At 42.9% G+C, this 22,075-nt stretch overlaps 2 protein-coding genes across 2 annotated transcripts in view; both read left to right on the top strand.

Annotated features, from left to right (window-relative positions):
- The first annotated feature begins 311 nt into the window (after window positions 1-311).
- LOC139560581 (actin-related protein 2/3 complex subunit 5-like) lies at window positions 312-2,789 on the top strand. Its single transcript, XM_071377478.1, has 4 exons — window positions 312-575; window positions 1,088-1,159; window positions 1,300-1,476; window positions 1,692-2,789. Exons 1-4 carry the CDS (start codon window positions 435-437, stop codon window positions 1,752-1,754), a joined length of 453 nt encoding a protein of 150 aa, XP_071233579.1. The 5' UTR covers window positions 312-434; the 3' UTR covers window positions 1,755-2,789.
- A 13,301-nt stretch (window positions 2,790-16,090) lies between these two features.
- Window positions 16,091-22,075, top strand: part of LOC139560580 (plexin domain-containing protein 2-like) — a 17,198-nt gene continuing 11,213 nt past the window's right edge. The window contains exons 1-7 of the mRNA XM_071377477.1: window positions 16,091-16,635; window positions 18,506-18,678; window positions 19,492-19,635; window positions 19,852-19,921; window positions 20,298-20,420; window positions 20,966-21,084; window positions 21,192-21,291. Of these exons, the coding sequence (XP_071233578.1) occupies window positions 16,548-16,635; window positions 18,506-18,678; window positions 19,492-19,635; window positions 19,852-19,921; window positions 20,298-20,420; window positions 20,966-21,084; window positions 21,192-21,291 (817 nt within the window). The 5' untranslated portion in view covers window positions 16,091-16,547. The remainder of the gene's footprint in view (window positions 16,636-18,505; window positions 18,679-19,491; window positions 19,636-19,851; window positions 19,922-20,297; window positions 20,421-20,965; window positions 21,085-21,191; window positions 21,292-22,075) is intronic.

The raw sequence follows: 22,075 nt of genomic DNA, 5'->3' as shown, positions 1-22,075 counted from the left end.
CCCTCAAGGATAGTAAAACCCAAACACACAGAGAGAGTCTGAGTCTCATTGACAACTGGAGAATCTCAATTGTATTTCCTTGATTCTCGCGTCTTCTCTCCTTGCTTCCTTCTCAAAACTCAGTCAAGGGATCCAATTGAGATCCTTTCAACGCTTTGCCACAGTTTACACTCTTAGGTTGTGGAGAGAGTTAGCTTTTTCTCAACCTATACCACCATCTACTGTTATGTATGAGTACTGGCGCATCTAGACATATCACCATAGACGGTATGTGCCTAGCACACATCAACCACTAGAGAGCGCCCTCTATACGGAAGTGAAGCTGTCAGCTCGAGACAGGAAATGAAAGCAGAAATGTTTAAATTGTAAAGCAGCACGAACAGCTTGCAGTATTCCTTCTAATTCTTCTTTAAACAACAAAATATATCTTCAAAATGTCGAAGAATAATGATTCGAACCAATTCAGGAAGGTGGACGTTGACGAGTACGACGAGAACAAATTTGTGGACGATGAGGATAATGGAGAGAGTCAGGTCGGTCCAGATGAAGCAGAAGTGGATTCGCTGATCAGACAATATCCTTTTACACTGATTTGATATACTAAGTGCACTGTTACATTTAATGGAGTGACGTGAAGCCGACACAGTTTTGCTATAATGTTGCAATTCAGACCATCTGACAAGTCATGATGCTACTATGTTGCAGATAAAGTCGATGCTTGTGCGCCTGTCACCAAGTCAGGGCGTGGTGCTCTCATGTCATTGATCCAACGATCTTCCTTTTTCATATAACGAGAATACGTTCTGCAGTCAGATTTAGTGTTTTATTCAGTAAAGGTTTGGTGGTGGTGGTAGTAGTAGTAGGCTTAATATTTTGTTAATGACCTGAAGACAGTCATTTGTTTCAAAGCAGGTTCAGACAAGTTGAAGGACGGTAGGAAGTGAATTCCACCAGTCAATCATTCTGTTAGTCATTGAGATTCTAAAACATTTTTGAAGAGAGGTGAATCAAGAATTACTGTGGCGCTCTCTCATTAGTATAAAACTTCTGTATAGTTTGTCTGTCTTTTCCTTAACACTGATGCACAGGGAACCTGATGGAAGCTTTGCAGGCTGTACTGAAGAATCCCCCCATCAACACCAAAAACCAAAATGTTAAGGTCAGTCTTCATTACAACACAATAGAACCATGTCGAGCGTTAACAGTCCCATGTGAAACAAAACTAGCTTGTTCCTCAAAATACACTTTGAGCTTGAGGCATGTAAAAGCGTGTACTTCCTTCGCTGTGTGTGTGATTAGGATCGTGCTGAAGCCCTGATGCTTAAAGTACTGAGTGCCTTCAAGAGCAGTGACATTGAGAAGGCTGTACAGTCTCTGGATAAGAACGGTGTTGACCTGCTCATGAAGTACATCTACAAGGGCTTTGAGAAGCCTTCTGAAAACAGCAGTGCTACCCTGCTGCAGTGGCACGAAAAGGTAAGACTTATCCTTACTGGTGTATGGCTGGAAGCACTTACAAGGTAGTAGGTGTGTGTGAAACGCACACACTGATGAAGCACATGCATACATTTTTATTAAGAAGTGCTCACTGAAGTACTCTTTACTGTTAGATTGCTTTATTAACTGTTATTTCCATATTCCTGTTATATTGTTATTTGTATTCACTGTATTCATACTGTGTGGGGTTCTAGGCTCTCTCTGCTGGAGGAGTGGGATCCATCGTGAGAGTGCTGACAGCCAGGAAAACTGTGTAGAGCTGCACTGGACCTGACTGACTGCCACAGAGACCACTCTCTTAGGGGATGTGCTGGCACTATAACCCCCTGGGCCTGTACTCATAAAGCATCTCAGAGTAGAAGTGCTGATCTAGGATCAGTTTAGCTTTTGATATAATGATGAATAAGATCACATGGACAGGGTTGACCTGATCCTAGATCAGCACACCTACTCTGAGATGCTATATAATTACGGGCCCAGAACTGGTTCCCTTTCTACGCTTGAAGGAAGTTCGCAGACACCAGACGACCTGTCTCAAATGGCCACTTCTCAGTCCTAAAATGATATTTGATCAGAATCCAACGTTTGTCAAACATTTTGTGCTTTTGTTGTGAAAGAAGATGAGATACTTATATCGTAAGATTTAAATCATCTTCATGTCACAAGGATGACATGTAATAATATGCCATTTTCAGAGATAGATTTTGTGCTATCATGGTGGATAGATGGCACCATACGGTAAGATTTCATTCCCTCTAATGCAGAGCAGTTTGTGTGTGATTATGCTTGAACTAGTTAACCTGGTCCCAGATCAGTGGAGGCTGCTGAGGGGAGGACGACTCATAATAATGGCTGAAACGGATCAAATAGAATGGCATCAAACTATGTGTTTGACGTATTTGATACCATTCCACTGACTCTGCCACTACCACGAGCCTGTCCTCCCCAATTAAGGTGCCAGGTGTGTCCCAGATCTATTTGTCCTCTTTAGCCAACTCCAATGGGCATTAATATACAGCACTAACAGATCTGGGACCAAGTTAGGAACAAGTCCTTTGGAATGTAGTGATGTCATCACATGTTCCTGGACACGTCTGAGGGCATCCTCTTTTATAATGTATTTACAAGTATAGAAAAATATAATCTCTTGACAAATCCATTTGTAGATGTATTGAGGAAATAATGTGTTACTTTAAACCTTCTGATCAAATGACCAAATGCCTTATTGGGATATTCTTTTTTGATATATTTTATATTAATTTTCTGGACATAATAAACAAACATCCACCTAATGAGGTTTTTTTTCTTCATTTTCTGACATTTTAAAATATCTTATATTTCAAAGATGACTGCAAAAACTACATTCCACTCAGAGTATGTGTTTTGTATTCTTTCTTGGAATTCTTTATTCAGATGCTGGTTATTTTTGCAATTCTACCATGATCTTTGTTGTTGTCATATTTGTATCTTGCGAGCCACCACAGATGACTCAGGTGGTAGGTCTCCCACTCTCCTAAAGCTTGTCACCACCCCTCCCCTGGGTCACCTCTCCACCTGGGTCACCCCTCCCTCTCGGTCACCCCTCCCTCTCGGTCACCCCTCCACCTGGGTCACCTCTCCCCCTGGGTCACCTCTCCCCCTGGATCACCCCTACCTCTGGGTCATCTCTCCACCTGGGTCACCTCTCCACCTGGGTCAGCTCTCCCCCTGGGTCACCTCTCCCTCAGCCATCCAGTCATGGAGGAGGATCTGTTCCAGAAAAGGCCTCTTAGTGGGATCCTGCTACAGTCACCAGCTGATCAACTACTCACACTCTGTATCATGATGAAACAGCGATAGGATGGAGATTTGGCCTTTGGGTCTCTTCAATCTTTTTTTGTATTTGATCACCTTTAATCTAGTCTGAGTACCAGTCTTTTTAGATAATATTCCACTCCTTGCCACTCCTGTCATTTGTCCAAGCTCTTTGGAAAATGACAGGAGTGGAATTTTAGCTAAAAAGACTGGTACCCACCTTTAACCCCCTCATGTTTCCATAACCACATCCAAGAACATACTCATACATAGCAACAGAAACGTCTCTCTCTCTCTGCGCACCCCCCTCACCCTTAGTCAGCCTCCTTGTTGAAGGGCAGGCGGCCACACACCAGGCCGTAGAGCAGTACCCGCAGTAACCAGATGGTGGTGACCCTGGTACACACCACTCAGCACCCACTCTGGAGGACAGTACTCTTCTGTACCTGAGAGAAGGGAGGAAAAATTACAGAGAGAATACTGTAAATTACTAATATCCTGTTTTCTGAGACATTTTCCAGATCTTTACAACTGGGTCATGTTCATTAGGGCACACTAACAAAAGTGCTTCTTATTGGACGAGTTCAGATAGCACCTACCTATTTCACTCAGTTTCAGAGTGTTTTTTTGCATTTCGTGCCTACTGAACATAACCCTGACCAGCGATTCCCTTGTTGTCTCCTACCTGAGTAGTCTCTATGGGACAATTCTCTCAGCAGGTCTCCACAGCTGAAGTCGATGAGCTTGACCCGCATGTTGTCTGTCTGCACCAGCAGGTTTTCAACCTTGAAGTCACGGTGCAGGACCCCTCCCCCCAGTCACAGCAATACAGCCAGCACCACTACCTGTAATAACATAATCAGAATATAGAACAGCCAGCACTACCTGTAATAACATAATTATAATATAGAACAGCTAGCACTACCTGTAATAACATAATCAGAGTATAGAACAGCCAGCACTACCTGTAATAACATAATTATAATATAGAACAGCCAGCGCCACCTGTAATAACATAATTATAATATAGAACAGCCAGCGCCACCTGTAATAACATAAATATAATATAGAACAGCCAGCACTACCTGTAATAACATAATCAGAGTATAGACCAGCCAGCACTACCTGTAATAACATAATTATAATATAGAACAGCCAGCGCCACCTGTAATAACATAATCAGAGTATAGAACAGCCAGCACCGCCTGTAATAACATAATTATAATATAGAACAGCCAGCACTACCTGTAATAACATAATTATAATATAGAACATCCAGCGCCACCTGTAACAACATAATCAGAGTATAGAACAGTCAGCGCCACCTGTAATAACATAATTATAATATAGAACAGCCAGCACTACCTGTAATAACATAATCAGAGTATAGAACAGCCAGCATCACCTGTAATAACATAATTATAATATAGAACAGCCAGCACTACCTGTAATAACATAATCAGAGTATAGAACAGCCAGCATCACCTGTAATAACATAATCATAATATAGAACAGCCAGCGCCACCTGTAATAACATAATCAGAGTATAGAACAGTCAGCGCCACCTGTAATAACATAATTATAATATAGAACAGCCAGCGCCACCTGTAATAACATAATCAGAGTATAGAACAGCTAGCGCCACCTGTAATAACATAATTATAATATAGAACAGCCAGCGCCACCTGTAATAACATAATCAGAGTATAGAACAGCCAGCATCACCTGTAATAACATAATCATAATATAGAACAGCCAGCGCCACCTGTAATAACATAATCAGAGTATAGAACAGTCAGCGCCACCTGTAATAACATAATTATAATATAGAACAGCCAGCATCACCTGTAATAACATAATTATAATATAGAACAGCCAGCGCCACCTGTAATAACATAATTATAATATAGAACAGCCAGCGCCACCTGTAATAACATAATCAGAGTATAGAACAGCCAGTGCCACCTGTAATAACATAATTATAATATAGAACAGTTAGCACCACCTGTAATAACATAATCAGAGTATAGAACAGCCAGCATCACCTGTAATAACATAATTATAATATAGAACAGCCTGCGCCACCTGTAATAACATAATCAGAGTATAGAACAGCCAGCATCACCTGTAATAACATAATTATAATATAGAACAGCCAGTGCCACCTGTAATAACATAATCAGAGTATAGAACAGCCAGCATCACCTGTAATAACATAATCATAATATAGAACAGCCAGCGCCACCTGTAATAACATAATCAGAGTATAGAACAGCCAGCGCCACCTGTAATAACATAATCAGAATATAGAACAGCCAGCATCACCTGTATTAACATAATCAGAGTATAGAACAGCCAGCATCACCTGTAATAACATAATTATAATATAGAACGGCCAGCGCCACCTGTAATAACATAATCAGAGTATAGAACAGCCAGCACTACCTGTAATAACATAATTATAATATAGAACAGCCAGCGCAACCTGTAATAACAAAATCAGAGTATAGAAAGGCCAGCGCCACCTGTAATAACATAATCAGAATATATGCCACTTAACAAACACTCTTATCCAAAGCGACTTAGTTTGTGACTTAGTAGCAACTAGAGAGTAGAGTACAGAACAGGGAATCCATACATTTGTAGTAGGTGTATGTGAACACGGTGTGAATTCAACTGACAACCTTGGCATTTCTTGTGCCAAACTTTTACGTACTGAGCCACACAGGACTTCACCAGAGCATCACCTGATGGTCCTGGCCAGACACTCGTTCACCCAGCTTCTTAATGAAGTCAAACAAGTCCATGCAGGGACCGCTCAACCTCCTTAAACCACTCCAGCAGGCCCAGCACATAGCAGCAGGACGGGGGCCATGAGACGATCTGCACCAAGGTCACCTCCAGTGACAAGGCACTCCGCTCCCCAGGCTGGAGGTGAGAGGGGAGGGAAAAGTGGATGGAGAGGAGAGTGGGGTAAGAAGGTTAAAAAAGGTGACTTTCTGTATACTTAACCTGAGAGTCCTTGCAGTTGTGCAAACTGAAACAGGTTACTTACAAGCTTTATGTATGGCTCTGCCATTCCTCTGGTCACATACTTTATGGCCACCTGAGTGAAAAAGCAACATGATGAGAAATTCATATACAGTTGAAGTTTGAAGTTTACATAAACTTAGTCATTAAAACTCGTTTTTCAACCACTCCACAAATTTCTTGTTAACAAATTATAGTTTTGGCAAGTCGGTTAGAACATCTACTTTGTGCACGACACAAGTAAATTTTCCAACAATTGTTTACAGACAGATTATTTCACTTATAATTCACTGTATCACAATTCCAGTGGGTCAGAAGTTTACATACACTAAGTTGACTGTGCCTTTAAACAGCTTGGAAAATTCCAGAAAATGATGCCATGGCTTTAGAAGCTTCTGATAGGCTAATTGACATCATTTGAGTCAATTGGAGGTGTACCTGTGGATGTATTTCAAGGCCTACCTTCACACTCAGTGTCTCTTTGCTTGACATCATGAGAAAATCTAAAGAAATCAGCCAAGACATCAGAAAAAAATAGTAGACCTCCACAAGTCTGGTTCATCCTTGGGAGCAATTTCCAAATGCCTGAAGGTACCATGTTCATCTGTACAAACAATAGTATGCAAGTATTAACACCATGGGACCACGCAGCCGTCATAGCGCACAGGAACGAGACACGTTCTGTCTCCTAGAGATGAACGTACTGTGGTGCGAAAAGTGCAAATCAATCCAAGAACAACAGCAAAGGACCTTGTGAAGATGCTGGAGGAAACAGGTACAAAAGTATCTATATCCACAATAAAACAAGTCCTATATCGACAAACCTGAAAGGCCGCTCAGCAAGGAAGACGCCACTGCTCCAAAACCGCCATAAAAAAGCCAGACTATGGTTTGCAACTGCACATGGGGTCAAAGATCATACTTTTTGGAGAACTGTCCTCTGGTCTGATGAAACAAAAATAGAACTGTTTGGCCATAATGACCACTGTTATGTTTGGAGGAAAAAGGGGGACGCTTGCAAGCCGAAGAACACCATCCCAACCGTGAAGCACGGGGGTGGCAGCATCATGTTGTGGGGATGCTTTGCTGCAGGAGGGACTGGTGCACTTCACAAAATAGATGGCATCATGAGGGAGGAAAATGATGTGGATATATTGAAGCAACATCTCAAGACATCAGTCAGGAAGTTAAAGCTTGGTCACAAATGAGTCTTCCAAGTGGACAATGACCCCAAGCACACTTCCAAAGTTGTGGCAAAATGGTTTAAGGACCTCAAAGTCAAGGTATTGGAGTTACACCAGCTCTGTCAGGAGGAATGGGCCGAAATTCACCCAACTTATTGTGGGAAGCTTGTGGAAGGCTACCTGAAATGTTTAACCTAAGTTAAACAATTTAAAGGCAATGCTACCAAATACTAATTGAGTGTATGTAAACTTCTGACCCACTGGGAATGTGATGAAAGAAATAAATGCTGAAATAAATCATTCTCTCTGTTATTATTCTGACATTTCACATTCTTAAAATAAAGTGTTGATCCTAACTGACCTAAGACAGGGAATTTTTACTAGGATTAAATGTCAGGAATTGTGAAAAACTGAGTTTTAATGTATTTGGCTAAGGTGTATGTAAACTACCGACTTCAACTGTATTAGTGTGCTTTCACTTCTTGGATCATGCAAATATAAATAGCAATACAACATTTGAATTTTCCATCTCACGCAGTTATACAACTATATGACCAGATTTAGAATTCCATAACAAACTGATATAAGCTTCACCTGTTGGCTGTCACTTTTGCGCATGGCGGCATAGACCCACATCCTCCTTTACCCAGCATACTCCCCATTGTGTAGAGAGACTCAAAGTTGCCTGTAACAAAGTTACGCATGAAATAAAGCACAAATCATCACAAATACCAAATATCAAACTCAATAGATACTGTTCATATAATATCAGAACTAGTTATTTAGCCTGGTCCCCAATGTGTTTGTGCTGTCTTGCCGTGTCCTGTGGTCATTGTCAGGCTAATGGAAAGACAACACTAAAGCATCTGGGACAAGGCTAATTCTTCTTCCATTGCATTGATACTGAGTTTAGTCAGGTCATACTTGGGTTGGGTCCAAGATTAAACCTTCAGTTTCTTTAGTCCTAGTTTCCTGTTGTCCTGAGTGAGACTTCTTGTGTGCTACACTGATGTGTCCCCAGTGATGTTGTCTGTGATTTCAAAGTGGACTGTGAGGATGGGTCAGATGAAGAAGCATACTAGTCTCTCAGCTTTATAAAGCTTTCATTCTCTTCTCTGGGTTCAACTCATCTTCTCTTTCAAAACGGCCGACACAGGCTGTAGGAAGCAGTTGTTTCTCTCTTGATGAATAAAAAAACACAATTCTGTCTAATAATTAAACACTTTCTATCCTGTTGGTTTTAGTTTAGTGTTTTTGGTGTTTCTCTAGCTCATCTCAAGCTGTTGGCTAGGTCATATTCGTTAGGGTACACCGTAGCAAAGCATGTCCTAACCCTATATTGTAAACTGTCATGGTCAAAACATATTGATACAGTAGTAGCTAAGACGGGGGGAAGTCTGTCCATAATAAAGTGACACTGCATTCTTAACAACACTATCAACAAGGCAGGTCCTACAGGCCCTAGTTTTGTCGCACCTTGACTACTGTTTAGTCGTATGGTCAGGTTCCACAAAAAAAGGATTTAGGAAAATTGCAATTGGCTCAGAACAGGGCAGCACGGCTGGCCCTTGGATGTACATAGAGAGCTAATATTAATAATTTGCATGTCAATCTCTCCTCCACTTTCAGCCAGGAGAGATTGACTTCATCACTACTTTTATTTATGAGAGGTATTGACATGTTGAATGCACCGAGCTGTCTGTCTAAACTACTGGCACACAGCTCGGACACCCATGCATACCCCACAAGACATGCCACAAGAGGTCTCTTCACAGTCCCCAACTCTATTCCACATCAAGTAACTGATGCAAGCAGTAAAATTAGATTTAAAAAACACCTTATGGGAAGCAACACAAACATACACACACACACATGATAACATACACACTACACACACATACACATGGATTTAGTACTGTAGATATGTGGTAGTGGTGGAGTAGGGGCCTGAGGGCACACAGTGTATTGTGAAATCTGGGAATGTATTGTAATGTTTTAAAATTGTATAAACTGCCTTAATTTTGCTGGACCCCAGGAAGAGTAGCTGCTGCCTTGGCAACAGTTAATGGGGATCCATATTAAATACAAAATACAAAGAGGACCAGGAGAACGCTGCAGCTGGACTGGGAATATCATAGAGTGAGTCCCTGGCATGACACTGTGGGACACCATCCTAGGCCAAACACACTGATTAAGGCTATACGTCAAAACACAATGGTTTTAGTTTCCATTCCCATCCTTCTTCAGCCCAGCACACACTGTTAATAATCCAGGTTATCCAACACAAAATATTTTTAGTATAATTGATTTTCTATGTCACAGATCTTTGTCTTGTTGCGTTACAAAATGTCCTTTGCTGCATCAAATCTATCTGGAATCTAATGTAGAAATGGCCCCTTCAAAGGGTGACACTGCAGGTCCTTTTCATTGAAAAGTGAAAGACTAAAGTTACATACATGGGATGCTTTAGTGAATTTCAGAATGTCTGGAACCCTGTAGTCGATTACTACCTACAGTATACGTGGACTGTTCTGTCGGCCAATGGGGAGACAGATCCATGCTGTTGCGTGAGATACTGCAGCCGGGCAACAGGGGGTACTGTCTGACTTTCTGGTTTCACATGAATGGCACTCACATCGAGACCCTTAAACTCTACAGCAATAACAGGTGGGTAGGATCATGTTGTCCTCGGATGGATGGATGGATGGATGAATAGAAGGAAGGACGGTTGGGTGAATGGGTGGATGGGTGGATGGGTGGATGGGTGGATGGGTGGATGGGTGGATGGGTGGATGGGTGGATAGGTGGGTGGATAGGTGGGTGGATAGGTGGGTGGATAGGTGGGTGGATAGGTGGGTGGATAGGTGGGTGGATAGATGGATGGACAGTTGGGTGGATAGATGGATGCACAGTTGGGTGGGTGGGCGGGTGGGTGGGTGGGTGGGTGGGTGGGTGGGTGGGTGGGTGGAGAGACAGTTGGATGGGTGGATGGATGGATGGATGGATGGATGGATGGATGGATGGATGGATGGATGGATGGATGGATGGATGGATGGGTGGGTGGGTGGGTGGGTGGATGGATTGATTTATTGGTTGATTCATTCATTCCCCCCAGGAAGAAGCATGCGAGTGGAGGTGCTGCTAATGTCTTGTGGACTGAGTCAGGAAGCCAGGGAGACGTGTGGTTCTTGGGCAGTGTATATGTGGATTACACACAGCCATTCTGGGTAAGGTGTCTACAGTAATAACTATTAAGGGAGGCTTTAGCTTTAGTAACAGCTCCTTAAATTGATATCTGTTTTCTGCAGGACATAAAACTATCATAAAATAGACGCAAATGCTCAAAGTGTGGACGTCATTTTGTCCCCAGTTTGATTCTGACTGAACCTCGATTCTCAGACTTCCAAGCCAAGTGATGAGCACTATGGTAATGTGATACCGCTGTGTCACTAAATATACTGTATCTGTGTGATTATATAAAGGCTGTGTTCTGTTCTCTCCACAGTTTGTGTTCAAGGGCCGGGCCCCTGGTCGAGACGTAGCCCCAGATTACATCATCATCACACTCCATGTTACATGGTATCCATGGTCACTCAGCTCTCAGGCTTAGACATTGCAGATACAAGTAAGAGTAGTGGTAAGAGAGTTCATAAGATCTACAAATGCAGATGATATATTTTGGCGTAGTCGACTGGATGGTATTAGGATGAGGTTAGAAACGACCCCTTTCTACCAAGGTATTACTACACTAATGATGCACCTGTTTAATTCAATAATGTAGTGTTGTACTACGGATTTGTTGTATGTGTGGTTGGGAGTGGTTCTCTCTCTGCTGTCATCGCCACTGTTCTCTTTGTACTCTATCAGAAACACTCCACCAAGTATGTCATGATGATGATGATGATATTGATGATGATAACTGTGATGATGAAGAATGTAATAATGAATTTGGCGATGTCTTTAATGATGATGATGATGATGATGACAATTAAGATTAAGACAGTGGTACAAACAATTAATTAATCTCCCCCACAGCCTACCTAAACCTCTGGAAAATGATTTCTGTTTCGATCTTTACGACTGTAAAATAAATATACATTTATCAGGGTTGGTTACTTTCTAAATGTAATACGTTACAGTTACTACTGTAATTACAGTACCTGCCCAAAATTGTAATCAGTAACGTAACTTTTGGATTACCCAAACTCAGTAACGTAATCTGATTACTTTCCCCTTCAGAGGCATTAGAAGAAGACAAAAAACAATCCATCAAACACATTTGGTGTGTCATCATAGTGTTCTCTGCCTTATGGTCGGACTTGCTCAGGTGGAACAAACTTAAACTTGCGCCTATTTTCAATGCTAAATTGAATGTCATAGACAAAACTGAAAGGTGTCATTATAAATGTTTTTGCAGACATCCTTTCTGAATCCAATAAATAATCTTCTAGTTTTTAAAATTTTCTGTAATCTGATTGCAATATTTTTGCTGGAAACGCAACTGATTACAGTTACAGTTTTTTTGTAGTCATGTAGAATACATGTAATCAGTTACTCCCCAACCCTGAGTATAATACATCAAGTAGTGAACACTACCACAAAATTGTATTCCATACTGTAAACAGTGGTATGTACTCATGAATGCCAAGGGAAGCCATGCTTCCCCCAAAAATGTACCCCCCCCCAAATGTATATTTCGTTTCTCTGTGTTTCATAATTTTCCTTCAATTCGCAAGAGGCTGAATGTATCTCACTGGAGAAAGCATCCAAGCGAGTGAAACAGCGCCCCTCTTTCTCAGTATGTGTAGCTCATCTATCTGATGCTGTCTGGTCAAAAAGAGTATGACATTGTTGCCGCCCATAGCATTGAATAAAAGGGAAGCCAGCGAGCATTTGGCCTCCCTTGATAATAAAAAAAATTAAATAATAGCCAATCAGCTTTGAGGTAAACTGAGTGAGCTGAAATGTGAATGGTCCTGGTGCACCAAAACAAAAGTGTCAAGGGAAGACAGTTTGGATTTGGCTTCACACCAATCACACCACATAAAAACCAGAACGTAATTTACAAAAAAACTTGAATTGTTGTGTAGTTGACTACCGGTGGCTAGTTAGCCACTGAATCTAAAATCGTCCCTTTCTTAAATTAGGCATGGATGGATATAGGGATTTGGACTTGTGGTTTTACTTAATTCTCCTTACTGGCCAGTGATTATAACGGCGATTCTGATCCAACCATAAATTCATACATTTTGCCCCTGGCATGAGAGGATGGAAGTTCAATATGTAGCTAGATGTAGTAGGCTAATGTTAACTACCTGGCCTGGCGCATCTTTCCCATGAAAGAAAGTTAGGCTAGCGAGCAAGCATTTTATCCAGGTAACCTAGGACAACAAAAACTAAAAGCGTGTACTGCATGACAGAGTCATCGACCGTTTCGGCAACATGAAAGAGAGGAGGATGTCATTAACATTTCTCTACAAGTAGTGTGAGTCAACATGTTTTTTTTATACTTGCACACACACGCGTACACACACCAATTAGTACCATGGACAGACACATCATATTTAGCTTATGTTGATTGGACAAAATTATTTTTGGTATCTTCACTGTATTAAAGCTGCAATATGTAACTTTTTGGGCGATCTGACCAAATTCACATAGAAATGTGAGTTATAGCTCTGTCATTCTTATTGAAAGCAAGTCTAAGAAGCAGTAAATATGTTCTATGTGTTCTATTTCTATGCTTCCCGTTCTTTAGTTTAGTTTTTGCATCCTTTAATTGTTTCAAACAGTTGAAATACAATATGTTTGGTTATGGATATTTCACAGCAGTTTAGATGGTGCAATGATTCTCTACTCTGTACGTGCTTGTTTTCTCAGACAAACTGAAAGTAGGCGAATTATTAGACTTTTAGCAACCACATTTCTGCATAGTGCAGCTTTAAACTAAGCATAGGTGATTTGAACATGTTGAAATGTGGAAGTTGAAATGATGCTGCAATAGTGGAGGCAGCTCCTGTTTTCTTTTCGACTTGCAGTAAGTCGCCGTGTGTCACGACTTCTACCGAGGTCGGTTCCTCTCCTTGTTCGGGCGGTGTTCGGCGGTCGACGTCACCGGTCTTCTAGCCATCATTGATCTATTTTTCATGTTCCATTTGTTTTGCCTGGTTGTTGCACTCACCTGGTTTCAATTCCCTAATTACATGTTGTATATATTCCCTCTGTTTCCCCCATGTCCTTGTCGAGAATTGTTTATTGTAAGTACGTGTGCTTTATGTGACTGGTGGAATACGGGTTTGGTTGCCCATGTGTTTTGTTATTTTTGTATGCCCGTAGTTATGTACATTAAACGGCTCTGGCTATCTACCAAGTTCTGCTCTCCTGCGTTTGACTTCCACGCCACCAGTTACGCACCCCTGACACCGTGGTTCTAAATCAATGGTTGTTTAGTAGTCCGAAAATGTCCGAAATATTAACTTGCTTGACCATGCTCTAGGTCATGTAACTAACTGTTTGTTACATGCAAAATGATTTTCGGACTTCAGCGGACAGATGTGGCTCTCCGGTTTTGTGATGAAACACTTTAATTTATTCTGCCACTGTGTCTTATTATTGTCTCGGCCTTAGGCCTATATATCACATTGTCAGGGGATATGAACGAACAGGTTAGAGAGCAAACAATGCAATTATCACAACACATTACATAGTAATTATGGCTTTTTTTCCCTGGCCTGGCGTCCACAGTGATTGTCATTATCATAATGAAAGCGTGTGTTTGAGAGCTATATTGGCCAAGTTGTGCTCTGTTTAAAACTATATAAAGATACACAAGTTTGTATTTCTAGGATTCAGAACACTGTCATTCTTCAACACTTTGTATGACCCCTCTTCAGACAATGCAATGAGTCCAGAGTGGTTACCTCTGAGACTTGACGAGGAATAACTCCAAACCGTTCTCATAATGAAACACTACCAAGCACAGCGTCACCTAAAGTGTTTATCTACAGTTTGTATTGAACAGTATTGATATTATAGTCTTAGGAAGCGTATTGATATAAGTTCATTATTTTATTCTCATGGAATTGCATTTACCATCGTGACAAGGGGACAATGTTGATAAAGATCAATAGTATTGTGACGTAGCAGTATAGTCATAATGACATTACAGACGATTATGATGCACTAACAACCATAAATCAGTCAGAGTATTTATTTTTATGTCTTACAAAATTTGATGTGACTCAAACGTTTCACTTTATTGTAATAAATGTTAATTTACAAGTTTCTCCTTCAGTCTTTGCCTCTCTAACCTGTGATATCAGACAACCATCCCCTGCCCCATCCCCAGCCCTCTCTCCAAGCCCCATCACCAGCCCTCTACCTGGAACCAAATAGGGTTCTCAAAGGGTTCTCCTATGGGGACAGCCAAAGAAACCTTTTAGGTTCTAGATAGCACCTTTTTTCTAAGAGTGCACCCCTATCTCCAGTCCCAGACCTCTCTTCAAGCCCCAGCCCACTGTCCATCCATCTCCAGTCCCAGACCTCTCTTCAAGCCCCAGCCCACTGTCCATCCATCTCCAGTCCCAGACCTCTCTTCAAGCCCCAGCCCACTGTCCATCCATCTCCAGTCCCAGACCTCTCTTCAAGCCCCAGCCCACTGTCCATCCATCTCCATCTCCAGTCCCAGACCTCTCTTCAAGCCCCAGCCCACTGTCCATCCATCTCCAGTCCCAGACCTCTCTTCAAGCCCCAGCCCACTGTCCATCCATCTCTCCAGTCTAAGACTCAGTTCATCCAGGCCCTAACACATCCAGCACAGACATGGTAGCAAATACCCAGACTTCCTCTGGTCGTTGTCTCTCTCTCTCTCTGCCAGACAGAGGACCGGAGGCCAGAGACAGGGGACACAGGAGGAATGTAGGACGTCAATGGGAAGGAACTCATTCACAGGGTGTATTAGTACACCATGGGGCTCTTTTGTCAATGCAAAACAAGCGGTATTGCTTATGAAGATAAACTGATATGAAATGCCTTTAGTGGCAATTCAATATGATAGGTCTGTCTAATTTCACACATCATTAGACTAAATGAAGTAGAGTAAGTGGAGTACAGTGTGCTTGCACTGCCCCACAGACAAATCTCTCTCTCTCTCTCTCTCTCTCTCTCTCTCTCTCTCTCTCTCTCTCTCTCTCTCTCTCTCTCTCTCTCTCTCTCTCTCTCTCTCTCTCTCTCTCTCTCTCTCTCTCTCTCACACACACACACACCCTGAGGTTGGAAAGCCCTTTTAGCCTTGTGAGACATGTCACACTCATCCAATCCACAGAATTCTCACAGGAACTCGCTCTCATGCAGGTGAGAAAACACACACACACAGTACAGAGAGAGAGAGAGAGAGAGAGAGAGAGAGAGAGAGAGAGAGAGAGAGAGAGAGAGAGAGAGAGAGAGAGAGAGAGAGAGAGAGAGAGAGAGAGAGAGAGAGAGAGAGAGAGAGAGAGAGAGAGAGAGAGAGAGAGAGAGAGAGAGAGAGAGAGAGAGAGAGAGAGAGATGGTGGCAGACTCACTGTTTTGGTGCGTGTGTACAGAGTTCCCAGCGCTTATGCACTGTCTCCACTCTCAACTTATTAAAACGGAGATGACCATGCAAGAGGGAGAGAGACAATAATAACTTCAGCATCGCACTCAAGTCATTGTCAACATACTTATTATCTTAGACCTACTTAGCTCTATCAAGTGATCACACAACCTTTCCAAGACTAATAGATTTAGCCAATTTGAATTCTTGTTAAATGGGCATTTCCCGGCGACGGGAAGTATTGCTATTGAAATGTTTAGTATTTTATGTTAAAAATGCAACTACTGGATTTTATTTCATAACTTGCTCTGCGTTTTTGTTTGAGAAGTGGACAACATTCTGACGGAATAGTGTCGCCTTGGTACTTCGAACCAAAAGGACCTTGCGCAGATGAAAAGTTGTCCGACTGAGTTTTTTATTTGATAGTGTGCTTTGGGAATTTAAAAGGGAATAAAGAGACTTAGGAACTGATGATGACGAAGACTGTCACATTTATCACCGGAATATTTATAGTTTTCCAGTATCAAATAACTCATGTGGAATTGATGCCTGCCGGTGGTAAGTCATTATTTAAAATAGTCTTTATTTATTGTAAGTCATTATTGGTCTTCAATTCTCTTTGGTGTGTTTTGTTTTTTGAAGCTCAGCCATGTGCACTAAGATTTCTATATAGCCTTGATGTTGTGGCAAGTTGTTTACCTTTTAAATAAATCAAAATATTGAAGGAATTACTGTTAACATTAGACCATAAAAGTACAGGATAAAATGCTGTAATAGGCTACATCACTGCAATACTGAATCCTTAGAGAGTGGACACAGTTCTCTGGCATAGAATAGAATACTTCCCAAGGGACTTTCCTAAGATAAGAGGAGATAAGATAACTTAACAAGATAAGTGGACTTGCTACATAAATGTCACTTTGCTGACATGCATGTAGGTTTATTACTGCTATTAGTGTCCGTTCATGGCTCATTAAAGGGGCAATAAGTAATTGCGACATTCATTTATGTACCCATGGATTCTTGAAGAATATAATTTATAAATGCCTCATGAGCTTAGTTCAATTGTCACACTCCATCAGAACCCAAACTAGAAGCTTGTTTTACTCTGGTGTTTGTAAGCAAAGTAATTGTAAACAAACACTGTATAGCCTCAAAACAAGTTTAGAACTGTAAATTTGATCTCATGGATGGTCAGTACTTGCATCTATAGCTCTGTCTTAGAATTTGACAGTTGCTACATTTATCCAGCCCCATCCCTAAGCTGTTTACCAAATCAGTGGCGGGGTTCCCGCTTTCTTATTGTTTGAACTGCAGATTGCTCATTAAACCAGTTTCTTTTAGGTGTTCTATATGTCTCCCAACCACAATAACACTTCTAAGTCTGCTGATGATAGTAGAACCATATGTGACACACTCTATGGGACTCACAACATGTCTTCCTCCATCATAACTGGTCCATAACCTCTGGGTTGGGCCTGCCAGTGTGAAGAATGTGCGGCAGCCGTTCACTCTCTCCTGCGAAAAGAGGGGGGAGTTTAGTTGCAATGCTGTCCCTGGCAGGATGATTGAGGGAAGGTGGATGTTTGTTTTTCCCAGGGAAGAGAGGTTAGTATGCTGTTTGTGTCTGTCACTTGTTGACACTGACAGGCAGGCAGACGTAGGCTAGTATATAAAGATGGGTTTAGTTCCAAGGACTGTCTGAAGACGTTCAACATGTCATTGTCAACCTCACATAGGAGATTCCTGGGCCCTTTTCAAACACTGGTGAGATGAAACGTAACCAGCACACTATGTTACAGGGAGCCCCTTCTACTCTCCTCAGGGGTCTCCCATCCTGGTGTGCAGGGGTTGGCCCTCTCTAGAGGAGAGTCAGATCTGGATCAAATACATTGTGTGTAAGCTTGATTTAGCTTGACCAGAATTCAGGGTGGTTTGCATTGGTTCCATTGTATTAGGCAATGGAAGGCCTGTCCCAGACCTGCTGTTTTCAACTCTCTAGAGACAGCAGGAGCGGTAGAGATACTCTGAATGATCGGCTATGAAAAGCTAACTGACATTTACTCCTGAGGTGCTGACCTGTTGCACCGATCGACAACCACTGTGATTATTATTATTTGACCCTGCTGGTCATCTATGAACATTTGAACATCTTCTTGGCCGAGCTCCACTCGGCACAGCCTGAAGAGGACTGGCCACCCCTCATAGCCGGTTCCTCTCTAAGTTTCTTCCTAGGTTCTGGCCTTTCTAGGTTTTTCCCAGCCACCGTGCTTCTACACCTGCATTGCTTGCTGTTTGGGGTTTTAGGCTGGGCTTCTGTACAGCACTTTGAGATATCAGCTGATGTAAGAAGGGCTTAATAAATACATTTGATTTAGGCTAAATCAAGCACACCTCATGTATCTGAATGTGTTTTTGTTTGGTCCAGGTCTGGGGAGTGTGTCTGAGGACCAGGGATCCTCCAGCCAGAGGTGGAGTAGGTGGCTGGCCACCCCCAGGCCGGGTGCCCCGAGCTGGGCCAGTGACGACCGCCACGGCCACTACAAGGACCAGGATAACCTACTGACTGAGGAGAGACATGACAACAGCTCCCAGATTGAAGTAGGAACAACAACAACCATTTTAAGGGCCAGGAGTTTTCCTGACATGACCAGGACAGTAATAATGCCTGAGCCCTAGTTAATTAGACCCCAGGGTGTTTCCTGGACAGGTCTTGCGTTTAGGAAAAGTCAGGACCCTGTCATGTTTAATAATGTTTCTTGTTCTGTCATATCGGCATGATATAGAACTCTACACTCTATATCTCACTGTCAGAATCAAGCTTGAAATGATCTCTCATTGTTCAGCACATATTCAGGACTTATAGTGTATAACATCTAACACTGTGTTTCCCAACCTTGGTCCTCCAGTACCCCCAACAGTACACATGTTTATTGTAACCCTGGACAAGCACACCTGATTCAACTTGTCAACTAATCATCAAGCCCTCAATGAGCTGAAGAGGTGTGTTTGTCAAGGGCTACAACAGGGTTGGGAAACATTGAATTCTAACATGAATGTTGTTTATCCCAGGAAACACTGAATTCTAACGTGAATGTTGTTTATCCCAGGAAACACTGAATTCTAACATGAATGTTGTTTATCCCAGGAAACACTGAATTCTAACGTGAATGTTGTTTATCCCAGGAAACACTGAATTCTAACATGAATGTTGTTTATCCCAGGAAACACTGAATGCTAACATGAATGTTGTTTATCCCAGGAAACACTGAATGCTAACATGAATGTTGTTTATCCCAGGAAACACTGAATGCTAACATGAATGTTGTTTATCCCAGGAAACACTGAATGCTAACATGAATGTTGTTTATCCCAGGAAACACTGAATGCTAACATGAATGTTGTTTATCCCAGGACATGAACCATAGCTACTACACATCTAAGATCTACGGGGCTACAGAGACTGCTGGTAAATATCTGTGGGTGGACATAGATCAGCTGGACCCAGGGAAGGGGAAGATCCACGGCCTGCTGTCCAACACACACAGACAAGCAGCGGTACGCAGCCTGAGGGCAGGGGATATCAAACCATCAAGGACAAGGGCATGCTCCTGTTTAAATCAGCGCCTAGCTCTTACATTTATCAGGAGCCGACTGCTACCTGTATGACTTCTACAATATCAGTGATGATCACTCATACCTTGTGTCTCCTTGTCTTGTCACTGAAACCCATCTTTGTTTTTGTGCTTTTTCTCCTTTCATTTCTCCTTTCAGAGTGTTCATCTGTCCTTTGACTTCCCGTTCTATGGTCACATACTGAGAGAAATCACAGTGGCAACTGGTGGTACGTCAAACTCTGATGAATGAGAATGAATATGTGAGAGACTACCACCATTATAAGGGACCTCCACCATCACTTCCTGAAATAAGAGGTGTGTGTGTGTGTGTGTGTGTGTGTGTGTGTGTGTGTGTGTGTGTGTGTGTGTGTGTGTGTGTGTGTGTGTGTGTGTGTGTGTGTGTGTGCGTGCGTGCGTGCGTGCGTGCGTGCGTGCGTGCGTGCGTGCGTGCGTGCGTGCGTGCGTGCGTGCGTGCGTGCGTGCGTGCGTGGGTGTGTGTGTGTGTGTGTGTGTGTGTGTGTGTGTGTGTGTGTGTGTGTGTGTGTGTGTGTGTGTGTGTGTGTGTGTGTGTGTGTGTGTGTGTGTGCGCACCCCCTCCATCAGGTTTCATCTACACAGGCGATGTCATCCACAGGATGCTGACGGCCACTCAGTACATCGCCCCTCTGATGGCCAACTTTGACCCCAGTATGTCCACAAACTCCACCATCAGTTACTTTGACAACGGTAAGACATATAGACATAGAGCCAAACAGGCAATTGTGTCTCCATAGATGTTAAGCCCTGCTCAGTCAATCAAAGGTTTTCTAGAAAAGTCAAGGACAACTAACTTTATCCATGTGCAGTGAATTAACATAGCTACTGTCTTTGTGTATCAAGCACAGCCTTGGTGGTTCTAACCAGCCTGTGTGTGTTTCTCTGTCTGTCCTCTAGGTACAGCCTTGGTGGTTCTAACCAGCCTGTGTGTGTTTCTCTGTCTGTCCTTTAGGTATAGCCTTGGTGGTTCTAACCAGCCTGTGTGTGTTTCTCTGTCTGTCCTTTAGGTACAGCCTTGGTGGTTCTAACCAGCCTGTGTGTGTGTTTCTCTGTCTGTCCTTTAGGTACAGCCTTGGTGGTTCTAACCAGCCTGTGTGTGTGTTTCTCTGTCTGTCCTTTAGGTACAGCCTTGGTGGTTCTAACCAGCCTGTGTGTGTGTTTCTCTGTCTGTCCTTTAGGTACAGCCTTGGTGGTTCTAACCAGCCTGTGTGTGTGTTTCTCTGTCTGTCCTTTAGGTACAGCCTTGGTAGTCCAGTGGGATCAGGTTCACCTGCAGGACAGTGTCAGTCAAGGCCCATTTACCTTCCAGACCGCTCTGCACAGCGACGGACGCATCGTCTTCGCCTACAAAGAGGTGGCGCTCATCTTCCTCGCTAACTATGACTTATTCTAGACAAGTAGAGCTATTTGCCATTAGCTTTAATTGTAATGAATGTGTATACCTCATTGTCCTGTGTGTAGGTTCCCATTGACATCAGTGAGATCAGGTCAGTGAACCATCCTGTCAAAGTGGGCCTCTCAGACGCATTTGTGGTGCTTCATGAGATTGAGCAGATACCCAGTGAGTACCATCATACTTCACTACTCTACTGAGTGTCTCTGTGTGCCCCCCCCCCCACCCGCATCCCTGGTCCTTTACATTTACATTTACATTTAAGTCATTTAGCAGACGCTCTTATCCAGAGCGACTTACAAATTGGTGCATTCACCTTATGATATCCAGTGGAACAACCACTTTACAATAGTGCATCTAACTCTTTTAAGGGGGGGGGGTTAGAAGGATTACTTTATCCTATCCTAGGTATTCCTTAAAGAGGTGGGGTTTCAGGTGTCTCCGGAAGGTGGTGATTGACTCCGCTGACCTGGCGTCGTGAGGGAGTTTGTTCCACCATTGGGGTGCCAGAGCAGCGAACAGTTTTGACTGGGCTGAGCGGGAACTGTACTTCCTCAGAGGTAGGGAGGCGAGCAGGCCAGAGGTGGATGAACGCAGTGCCCTTGTTTGGGTGTAGGGCCTGATCAGAGCCTGAAGGTACGGAGGTGCCGTTCCCCTCACAGCTCCGTAGGCAAGCACCATGGTCTTGTAGCGGATGCGAGCTTCAACTGGAAGCCAGTGGAGAGAGCGGAGGAGCGGGGTGACGTGAGAGAACTTGGGAAAGTTGAACACCAGACGGGCTGCGGCGTTCTGGATGAGTTGTAGGGGTTTAATGGCACAGGCAGGGAGCCCAGCCAACAGCGAGTTGCAGTAATCCAGACGGGAGATGACAAGTGCCTGGATTAGGACCTGCGCCGCTTCCTGCGTGAGGCAGGGTCGTACTCTGCGAATGTTGTAGAGCATGAACCTACAG

This window comes from Salvelinus alpinus, chromosome 30, assembly GCF_045679555.1.
Source record: "Salvelinus alpinus chromosome 30, SLU_Salpinus.1, whole genome shotgun sequence".
Taxonomy (NCBI): Eukaryota; Metazoa; Chordata; class Actinopteri; order Salmoniformes; family Salmonidae; genus Salvelinus; species Salvelinus alpinus.
The sequence above is the reverse complement of the archived record's forward strand: the minus strand, read 5'-3'. Positions and strand labels throughout refer to the sequence as shown.

Coding starts and splice junctions, on each gene's coding strand:
- LOC139560581 (XM_071377478.1), top strand. CDS start 435: ATGTCGAAGAATAATGATTCGAACCAATTCAGGAAGGTGGACGTTGAC. Junction 576..1,087: donor TGGATTCGCTGATCAGACAA/TATCCTTTTACA, acceptor CACTGATGCACA/GGGAACCTGATGGAAGCTTT. Junction 1,477..1,691: donor TGCTGCAGTGGCACGAAAAG/GTAAGACTTATC, acceptor GTGGGGTTCTAG/GCTCTCTCTGCTGGAGGAGT.